The 11088-nt window shown below is 44.4% G+C and overlaps 1 protein-coding gene across 1 annotated transcript; it reads right to left on the bottom strand.

Moving 5' to 3' along the window:
- Positions 1–2051: 2051 nt before the first annotated feature.
- On the bottom strand, positions 2052–6228 carry LOC130487626 (putative protein-lysine deacylase ABHD14B). Its single transcript, XM_056861124.1, has 3 exons — positions 6021–6228; positions 4527–4768; positions 2052–2324 (listed from the first exon to the last, which is right to left on the bottom strand). Exons 1-3 carry the CDS (start codon positions 6226–6228, stop codon positions 2142–2144), a joined length of 633 nt encoding a protein of 210 aa, XP_056717102.1. The 3' UTR covers positions 2052–2141.
- Positions 6229–11088: the final 4860 nt, after the last annotated feature.

The raw sequence follows: 11088 nt of genomic DNA, 5'->3' as shown, positions 1-11088 counted from the left end.
GACACCACTGGTCTAAGGCATTTTGGCTACGGAGTTACGCAGCACTTTAACTGCATTAAGTCGAGCATATCTACACAAGAAACATTTACAGAATGGTAAAAGATGTTACAAGAAAACTAGAAATCTGGGCATATTCTGGACACAAGCAATAGAATCCGAGAGTGATAATTTGCAGATACGTGGCTCACTACTAGTTATTAGTCAATTATCTCTTGCTCTTCACAGCTGAATTTATGACACCTATTCTGCTGCTCAACTCATGGGGCAATGCCACCTTCCAGGGCTAAAATCAAAACCAGTTCTGTGATCCAAGCTGTAGACTGAATTCTCTCTCATACTTTGCTCCACATTTCCATAAGTTAGCAGCGAGCACAGTTCGATTCCTCACAACATTCCCACACTTCTTGTAAATCAGCTTCAGACTCCAGCTGCAAAAGGAGTCAAGGGAAGCTTGAGTGGTAGAGTGCAAGGAAAGGGATGGTTCACACTAAAATGCTCCAGCTCCACTGGAAAAGAATGCAACATCAGAAAAAGCTTCATAGATTTAAAAAAAAAACATCAGGAGTTTTATTTGATCACAAATTATTCATTTTGACGAAGAACTTATCATTCAGCAGGAACTCACATGGATCACCTACTGTGTACATAACCCAGTGTCCTACACAGCTGATTTAATTATTTTTCTTTCTCCCCAGCTTACAGCTGATTTAATTAATTTTTTTCTCTCTCTCCAGCTTTATTTTTAAAAGGACTCTTACATTATACCCAAGAGTGAATAGTTTGAGTACGAAGCAGCAATGGAAAGTTCTCCTTTCTGTTTTGAAGTGGATGAGCAATGCTTCTTCTCCAGAGTAGCCTGACCTTTCCCTTTCCTTGGCAGGACTACAGAGAGTTTCCTCTGCTTTTTTCTCTATTTTTGCAACTACAGTCCAACAGTAATCAGAATATGACCCATTAAACAGTCATTACATATCTTAAACGATTCCCTCAACTACCTAATTTACCCCATGCAAGACAATGATCACAGTAACCATGAAATCCAAGTGCACCACCCAGCAAGCCATCACAAATCTTGGACAGTCCAGGCTGCAGAAGGAGAATGTGTCATTTAACATAGACACATCATTGAGGAACTCAGGAAGGGGCGCTCTAAGATGTGAAGGGTTCTGTCACACAAATCGAGGGTCACTAAAGCCAGCAAGAGTGAAGTCAGTGCTAGCTGCACTCTCTGATGGTTGTTTATCACAAATGAAAACACTTGTCCGCCGCTGATAGCTCTTAGTTTGGGGAGGGGCTGTAGCTCAGTTTGTAGAGCATCTGCTTGGCATGCAGAAGGCCCCAGGTTCAATCCCCGGCATCTCCAGTTAAAGGAACCAGGCAAGTAGATGTGAAAGACCTCTGCCGGAGACACTGGAGAGCTGCTACTGGTCTGAGCAGACAATACTGATTTTGATGGACCAAAGGTCTGATTCAGTATAAGGCAGCTTCATGTGTAGTTTCAGACTTATACAGCTTTGCTGGCCCAAGGCAAGAAGCAACAGGTTCTGACACAGAGATGCGAGTAAAGAACACAGCAGAAAAACTGAAGGTTCTGCTGTCAAGGTAAAAGTGCACCAGGAGAGATGAGAGGCAATGTCAAGAGCCGAGAGCAAAGGCCAAGGGGGACTGGCTCCGAAAGGCTATTCAGTTGGGGAAACACACCTTGCTCCATCTTCGTTACATTAATCTTGGCCACTATAAAAATAAAAAGAGAGAAACATGCCACGATCATGGCTGAGAGGTGGGAACAAAGAAGAGGTTGATTTCATGACTAGCAAAATTACAGCACTTCTCCCAATAGATGTATGGGACAAATTCTAACATTTTAATATGAAAAAAATGTGACCTAATGCATCTCATCGCTAAGAGAGAGAATACTATACTCAGTCTATATAAGCAAGCAAAAATTAGGCAGCAGGCACACTTTGGATGCATTTGCTAATCCACTTCATTCTGGGATTACTGCATGGTGCAGAAAGGCTGCTGCCTGAATTGCAGAGTGAGAGAGAGAGAGTGGTCCCGATCATCTGGAAGCATGCCCCAAAGAGACAGATGTGGAAGTGACCGATGATGGCCCAGAGGACGCAGAGCCAGTTTATTCTTCACTCCAAGCTCTCTAGGAAGTTTAGCAGACCAAGGTGCCACTCGTCTGGCTTGTCAAGGTAACAGGCATGGCCTGCCCCTTCCATCAGCATCACCTTGTGGTTGGGTAAGTTCTTCAGGTTGTTCAGGCTGACCTCTCCCAGCTGGACATCTTGGTCCCCATACACGATAAGTGTTGGTGTCTAATGTGGGAAAGAAGAAAAGTCAACTGGGGTCGAGTCAACCAAAACAAAAGTCTGTCCCCCAGCCTAAAAGACCTTAAGTGAAGCACCAGGGCAAAGGCTCTGCTTGCAAATTTCACTGACTCTACACCATCTCTCGATGGCACTTCGTCTCTAAATAGGATTACAGTTATAGAAACAGTGCTGGAAGGGACCGCAAGGGTCATCTCGTCTCCCTCCACCTGCCGCCCCAAATGCCCCCTGAAATGCTGCTCCTGGGGGATGGTGACCCCCCCCCCCAGAACAGCTTAGAGGAGGAGGGTCCTATGTCTGCCACAGGAGAGGGGAGTTAGCGAAAATCACCCACACTTCCACCCACAGAAATTTTAGGCAGGCTCCAAGTCACTGGCATGTATCTTAGGTCGGAAGAAATTCCTCCAGTGTAAGGAGCCTTCCTGCAGCTTAAGTGGCTCTTTGGTCGAAGGAAGGCTTCAGACTTTGCTCAGTGGGGAGGTAAGGTAAATGTACTACTTTCCCAGTTGTGATACAAGAGAAAATCCCCTTCCAAAGGGGTGGGGGGGTCTCTTCTGTTTTTGCAGAGGTTCTGTAATTTTTGCAGCTGATATATTCAGGATTCACAGGAGCACAAGGAATTCTCGCTGCTGTCAAAGCTATTGCTTTGCAGTGTCACACTGGCTAAAAATGTTGGCAGGTCACATTTGCAAGGGCAATGGCATGCAATACAGGAGAATAATATTAGGAAAAGGCTAAAGTCCAAAGGCCAGGAATCTGGAGAAGGGTCAGATCATGCGCTCTACATTTGCAAGAGACATTATTAGGCAGTAGTGCACAATCCCATTGGGATGTGTTGCTCAGCATGTCTTATACCTATCAATGGCCAGGTAGCTGCATCAAAGCACACGTTTAATCCCCTTCTGCACACATTGTTGATCAGGCAAAAAGGGACTAGTCATGGGTGTGCTACCCTGTAACGTGTTGTTTGGTTTAGGGTTGCCAGCCTCCAGGTGCTAGCTGGAGATCTCCTGCTATTACAACTGATCTCCAGCCATTAGAGATCAGTTCACTTGGAGAAAATGGCCACTTGGGCAATTGGACTCTATGGCATTAAAATCCCTCCCCTCCCCAAACCCCACCTTCCTCAGGTTCCGCCCCAAAAACCTCCCACTGGTGACGAAGAGGGACCTGGCAACCCCAGCTCGGTTACAGAAGATCTGACATGTTGAAAATGCAGATGCAGCTCCCCCAAAACCATGGAGACTTAGGTGTACATAGGCTCACTGTTCATTCATCGCCTGAGAAGAACTTGCCCCCTGCTCTCAGGTTACATTTCATATTAATCACAGATGACAGAGGACTTAGTTGTGCATCCTTAGGAGTTAGGTAATGTCCAGGCATTTACTGCAATTAGAATTCACGTATCTCCACCTATAATGCTGCATTTTCTGATAATCAAAGACGCTGACACTTGATGCAAACAACAGTGGAACTTGTGTCATCAGTCTAGTAATTGTGTCATCAGTCACAGCAATTTTCACATTTTCATAGCTCTTAATAAAGGGGAGTAATGAAGGAATTCCTGCATCCCACTTTCGTATCTTCTTCCAACAGTCCCTAAGGTGCTACAGTTAAGCAATGCAAACAGAAACATTCTACAGAGCCAGTGTGGTGCATTGGTTAATCTGTCAGACTAGGGCCTGGGAAACCCAGGTTCGAATCCCCATGGAAGCTTGCTGGGGGACCTTGGGTCAGTCACACACTCTCAGCCTCAACCTTGGCAAGTATTTGGATGGGAGACCTCCAAGGAATACCAGGGGTGTGGTGCAGAGGCAGACAATAGCAAAACATCTCTGAACATCTCTAGCCTTGAAACCCCTATGGGTCATCATAAGTCAACTGTGACTTGGCAGCGAAAGAAATAAAGGAGTCCTGGATAGAAGCCTGCTCTGCCTCTTTCAGTGTGTCTGAGAATGAAGAGGTGGGCAGTGCCCTCTAGTGTTCAACTGAGAAACATCCCGTTTTATTACAAATGTGTGCCTGCTGTATACTGTCACAGCTGCCTGTTCAGGGTCCCTCAAACTCTTCTGCAGCCTCCACAACTTCTCTCAGTTGCCTCGTAGTTCTTCCTAATTACCACTCATTGAAATAAAATCCGCTCCTGCTTTAACCTTAGAATCCCTCTCCAAGCCTAGCTGGCAGACGTACTTTGACACCAGCATACTGTGTGGCTGGGAACTTCTCCGTGCAGATGGGTGCCACCGGGATGTAGGCCTTCAGCAGCTCATTGTGCTGGAAGAGGAATGGAAGCGAGTACATCCCACTGAGAGACGGGCTGATGACCACAGCCTGGTCTAACTGAAGGGCCTCGAATACGGACTTCAAGAAACTGCCGGGTGCTGGCTCTCCAACGGGAGCTGGAGCAGTAGCCTCTTTGGAATTACCCAGACCTGCACCACAAGAAATAAGACATTCCATTTCACAGAAGGTTGGTAGGTGAACAACTATAATAAACTTATTTAATTGTAATAAACTACAATCAACAATAGGGGCTCAAAGGCAGAAACCACCCAGTGACAAGTAGCATGATGTTTTGCAGTGGAAAAGTCCCCAAGGAATGATGACAATCCAGACGCAGCAAAGCACCATTAGTACCATTTGACACCAACAAGCATCAGAATACCCTGGATTCTGGGTCTAGAAAGGGTTGTTTCACATGCTACATTTTCAGATCCAAGTATGAACATCAATGTCAAAGAAAAAGCCAGCATGGTCCAAAAGTACATAATAATGTTGCATTATTAAAATTACGCAAGCCTCAGGTTGGCCAACGCTTGAATCAGAAACTACCTGGGAACCCCATGTAAACTCCATTAAATTTTCCAAAAGAAAAATAGGGTAGAAGCACAATGAATAAATGCAGACTAAGAACACTACAATAATGCATGAAACTTGCACTCCAACTATAAGCGTCAGGATGCTGAAAGGGGAAAAGGCAGCAGGTCCCCCCTTTACGTTACACTGACAGGTACGCTACTACTGCTATGTCCTAACAGGTGCCACCAATGTAGCTGGCCATGTTATCTATCCATGGGCCTAAACTGTCATTCTGTATCAAATGCAACAGTCTCGCCGCCATCCCTCGTAACTAACAAGAAACCTTCTTCTGAGGACTACACTGTTTGGGTCCGTAAGTAGGCCTGAATACAGACCTGTTTTGCCTCTTGAAAGGTGTCCAAGAATGAAGAGGTTGGCATGTCCTCCACTTATTAACTGAGGAAACCTCTCTAGTTTTATAGCCTGTTGAGTGCAAGCACTGATGTCGACCTGTTAGGTTTTGCTAGCTGAGGCAAAATGGGCTAATGCATCTCTACTACAAAAAGCGGTGCCAATTGGAAAAGCATAGCAGGACAAAGAAGGAAAGTGGTGGGAGACAATGGAGGCATTGCCATGAATGGCAAGGGCCAGCCTGAAGATACGCAGCTATGGTGTGAGAGTTATATTGGACAGAAGAGAACATAGGCATTGGTTCTGAGCAGGTACCTAAGGGGTATGGTCTTGAGCAGGTATCTAAGGGGTATGAAAAATTTTGTTAGAAGAGTTTGTAACCAAGAGGGCATGAGGAGCCAGCACAAGGATTTTTTGGCAACTTATTTCCAAAATCTGAGCACTGACGTGGGCTCCTCACCCACTGAGACATACCTGGTAGGTCAATAGCTACAGCACGGTATCCAGCTTCGGCCAGTTTAGACAAGGTCTGCAGGTTGAGCCAAGTCTCTGATGAAAAACGAATGCCATGCAGCAGCAAGACAGAGAGACGAGGGGTCGGCTGAGCTGGCTTGGCCTGCCTGTAGAACAGAGTCTGTCCACCCACGGTTATGGTACTCTCACTCAGTTGCGTGTTAGCCATCGCTTGACCGTATTTTCCAGGAAACCTGAAGGGAAGAGCAACAAAGAAGAAAACGAAAGAGAGAGGTTAAAAGGTGGAAAAGACTCTGGCCCACTAGCTACTTTTGGAGGGGGAAACTGGATTCTTCCATCCCATGCCAAGAGGTTAATGATACTAGTTCTCATGGCCAGTTCTTCATTGTACATTTAGAACTCAGAAAGAGAGCCCCTGAAACTACAAAAGGCCCCCACATCTCTTTGTCTATACTAAAGGGCGTAAAATTCACAGCTGTCCCATTAAAACAGACGGAAACTAAGAAAGGGCTAGATCCCCAGTTCTGAATATTTTGAAGTTATATGTGCCAAATTCCAAACGCACCTTATTTTGGGTGCATGTATCTTGTACCCAGATATCTATGCTCAAGTATAAAAATGTAAAGTACAAAAATATAAGTGTAAATTGCTTTTGAAGAGCCTGGATTGGGCTCCGGGCCAATGGCATTAGAAAATCAGAAGTTAAAAGTGAGTCTTACTTTATTTCAGACACATCTTCCTTGAAACATCTTCCTTAAAACAAAAGAACATTTAGTGGAACTGTGAGGTCCGAAGCATGGGCTTTACTTCTTGTCACTGTGAGATCTTTTTTTTAATTTCACAGTGATCTTGCTGTTGTTTCCTCTCCTAAAACTGGTACCCGATGTGTGTGTGTGTGTGTGGTGGGACTTGACTGCCTTCTGGATAACCGTTTGGTTCCCTACATTTCTTCCTGCCTCTGAGGCCGATATGGAAGCTCCAGACTTTGAAACCTTGAAGGATGCAGCCTGGGGAACGAGAACATGCCACTCCCACCTTCAGCATGGAGGAAGACAACTGGCAACAGACAGCTTGTGGGACATGGTGGCCTGACCATAGAATCATAGAGTTGGAAGGGAGCACCAGGGTCATCAAGTCCAATCCCCTGCACAATGCAGGAAACTCTCAACTACATCCCCCACCACACCCCTAGTGACCAGAAGATGGCCAAGATGCCCTCCCTCTCATTATCTGCCTAAGGTCACAGAGTCAGCATTGCTGACAGATGGCCATCTAACCTCTTCTTAAAAATCTCCAGGGAAGGAGAGCTTACCACCTCCTGAGGAATCCTGTTCCACTGAGGAACCGCTCTGACTGTTAGTAAATTCTTCCTAATGTCTAGACGGAAACTCTTTTGATTTAATTTCAACCCGTTGGTTCTGGTCCGACCTTCTTGGACAACAGAAAACAACTCGGCACCATCCTCTATATGACAGCCCCTCAAGTACTTGAACATGGTTATCATATCCCCTCTCAGTCTTCTCCTCTAAACATACCCAGCTCCTTCAACCTTTCCTCATAGGACTTGGTCTCCAGACCCCTCACCATCTTTGTTGCCCTCCTCTGGACACATTCCAGCTTGTCTACATCTTTCTTAAATTGTGGTGCCCAAAACTGAACACAGTAGTCTAGGTGAGGTCTAACCAGAGCAGAGTAAAGCGATACCATCACTTCGCGTGATCTGGACACTATACTTCTGTTGATGCAGCCCATGACCGCATTAGTCTTTTTAGCTACTGCATCACACTGCTGACTCATGTTCAGTGTTCGGTCTACTAAGACCCCAAGATCCTTTTCACACAAAGTGATCAAAGTGAGCTTGTTCACACTCCATCAGAATCACACCTACGTATCCTGCAACCTGTTAGAATTTGGCAGGGGGAGGTTATCAGTACAGTCCTAAGCAGAGGACACTCTTATAAGTCCACTGAAGCCAACTGGCTTAGAAGGGTTAGCATTTCACTGTAAATACATTGCAGAACACACTGGAATATGCTCCATTTTCGAGTGGGAAGTCTTGCAAAACACTGGCTTCCTTGTGACTATGCATTCTCATGGAGTTCAGAAGTGACATCTGAGTGGAAAGAGCAATCCCCATCATTCCTCAGCTGCTCAGGTAAGTATGCACCATCATGTATGATGAATACAAAAAAGTGATAATCTGTTTGAGAATGGACTGCCGCAATCGTGCAAGTTCTATCACCTCCGCACAGGATGCTTTTCAATGGAGTCAGTTCCCACTTTCACCTACCAGTAACCAAGTACAGAGAGAAACAATGCACATGCACATGAGAGCCACGCATCTCCTTACTTCCCTGCAGAGAAGAACAGGTGCAAGTTTGCTACAATATGTAATTAGGGCAGGAGGGCTTCAAGCATGGAGCAGGTGATCTGTGGGACTCCAGGGTGCTCAACCAACCGAACTGGTTTGCCCCATTATTGTGCCTTGGAACAGGTGACCAACAAATAGAGTACATTTCAGTAACCACAGATTATATTTCCCTGGGAATGCACAGTATGGTCAGAACTCAGGGAAATGCATGTGAATTCCAAGGAGCCTTCTCTTTTCAGTACAATCCTAAACAGATGGACCAGCACTGATTGAACCGCTCTGTTAATTATACACACAGATTTAGTACGTCATCCAAATTTAATAATGCTATATGCCTGTTAACTGGAAAAGCAGAATGCAATTGCCCGGCCAACATTTCATAGCAGAAGGCTGCATTCCTGGGTGTACCACTCTAGGATCACACTGTGTGTACGATTCTGAGTAGACTTGCTTAGGATGGCTCTCTCCATGGAGACATCGTAAGCACGTCTACACAGAAATAAGTCCTGTTGCAGCCTAAGTAGCTTCTGGGAAAAGTCAAGAAGCAGCTTGCTGCGAAGGAAAGAAATCTTCCGAACTGCGGCAAACAATTCGTGTCGGGGGATAGTTACAGTTGAACCTGACACTTTTTCTGCAACGGCCGGTTCATCAGAACAGAGGAAGAACTTTTTGGAATGCAGGCCAGAAGGAAAGAAATAGCCAGAAAATCCTACCAAAGCTGTTTCCTTTCCAAAGCAAAAAGGTGGAACGTGAAAGCATTCGAAATACGCTACCTGATGGAGAGAGAACACAAAACGAACACCGAAAGATTTGCTGCTTCTCGGAGCTTCCGGAGTCCAAAGGTTTTAAAGGAAGCGTGAAGAGAGAAAGCACAGTAAAAACAAGTAAGAGGAACGTTACAACATTTCTAAGCAAAAGTTCACATGAACACTAGGGACCCCTGATGGACAGAAACAGCTAAGTGCTTTAGGCACATCTTGAAGTGCCTTTATTTCAGGGGCGTATAAGGATTACATATAAAGATTAAAAACAATGAAAGTCAGCAATTTTAACCTAGACTTGGTGGTTGTTGTTTTTAATTAACAATTTTCCAAGGCAGGTGCGAAAGACAAATGTTGTGGCACTTTAAAGACGAACAGGTTTATTGTAGAGCAAGGTTCAAGTCCAGTAGCACATTAGAGACCAAGGTTTGTAGGGTATGGATTTTTGAGAGTCAGAGCTCCCTTTGTCAGATTTATTGTAGCATAAGGTTTCATGGAGACCACTTCATAATCTGCATAAAGCATGCTCTGAATTGGAAAATCACACCTACACATAATGGGACAGAGAAAAAACTGTAAGCACTATGCGGCAATTGATATTTGCCAATTGAGGACGCACTTCATGCATCTGATGAAGCAGGCTCTAATCCCCAAAAGCTTATACTACAATAACACTTTAAAATATCCCAGGCTACTTAGGGGGTTATTTTTCTTAATGTACATGTAGTATGCTTCTGTGTCGTCTTCAAGCTTTCCTCACATGAACACGTGAAGCTACTTTACCCTGAGTCAGATTATTGGTCTACCAAGGTCAGCATTGCCCACTGTCTAACAGTGTCTCAGGCAGAGGTCTTTCATATCACCTGCTACCTGATCCTTTTACCTAGAGATGCTGGGGATTGAACTGGGGACCTTCTGTGTGCAAAGCAGATGCTCTACCATTGAGCTACAGCAACTCCCATCTTCTGCAATCATGGGAACTAGATACTCGGTTGTTCAGCCATGTGTGTATTTTCTATATAAATAACACATCACAAACACATTTCAGATTTCACACATGCGTGCTGTTGGCTTGCAGCAAAAGTTGAAGTATCACAAGAAAATAGGGACTGTGCATGTAAGTACTGGATAAATGGAGAGCATGACAGATTTCAGAAGGCAATACATGTACGGTAATACTTTTAATTAGGACCAACCCAATGACACATAATGGTGTGCAAGCTTTCAGGTTTTCCAGAACACTTCCATCAGACAATGGCTTCAGAATTTTTGAAACAGAATTTGGAAATGGCGACGCTGCAATATTCAACCTGATTTTTAAAAAATCGATGGTTGCCTTGCGCTTGCTGCAGCATTATTTATGAATGTGTGAATTCAGGTGAGTTCACAATAATTATCATACAGCTTTAGAGCAAGTATCACCCAAGGTGTCAACATACAATACTGGGTCATTATGAAAGACTGGGAAGCTGCTATTCAGTATACCATGTTAGACAAGCTTGAAATGCTAAATGTTAGAAATATCTCTGTCTAACTGAAGTAGCAAGAATTGTTACATATTTTCTACCCTTCCATTCCAGTTTTGGGTTGGCTTTTTTCATGAGATTATGTCAAGTGGGTAGCCGAGTTAGTCTGTAATAGCACCTTAAAGATCAACAAAAAAATTCCACTCAAGGCTCACTTTGTCAGATAACAAATAAGAATGAAGATCATCAGCCCTGATATCCAGATCAGAGATTGGGAGGGGTATTACAAGGAAGAGCCAGCTAGAGTCAGTATCAGAATCAGATAACCTTTATAGGCATAATATTGATGGTCACAGGGTCAGAGATAAACAGATAATACACATCTAGATTAAAATTAAATTTGAATCTTAACCTTAACAACTTCTGCCAAAAACTCCGCCACCTTCACCGTAACATCAGTTGTAATGTCG

The sequence above is a fragment of the Euleptes europaea genome, chromosome 1 (genome assembly GCF_029931775.1).
Source record: "Euleptes europaea isolate rEulEur1 chromosome 1, rEulEur1.hap1, whole genome shotgun sequence".
In the NCBI taxonomy this organism is placed as follows: domain Eukaryota; kingdom Metazoa; phylum Chordata; class Lepidosauria; order Squamata; family Sphaerodactylidae; genus Euleptes; species Euleptes europaea.
This window is presented reverse-complemented; position numbering and strand designations above follow the sequence as displayed.

Coding starts and splice junctions, on each gene's coding strand:
- LOC130487626 (XM_056861124.1), bottom strand. CDS start 6,228: ATGGCTAACACGCAACTGAGTGAGAGTACCATAACCGTGGGTGGACAG. Junction 4,769..6,020: donor TGTAGCTATTGACCTACCAG/GTATGTCTCAGT, acceptor CTTGTGGTGCAG/GTCTGGGTAATTCCAAAGAG. Junction 2,325..4,526: donor CACAGTATGCTGGTGTCAAA/GTACGTCTGCCA, acceptor TTCCCACATTAG/ACACCAACACTTATCGTGTA.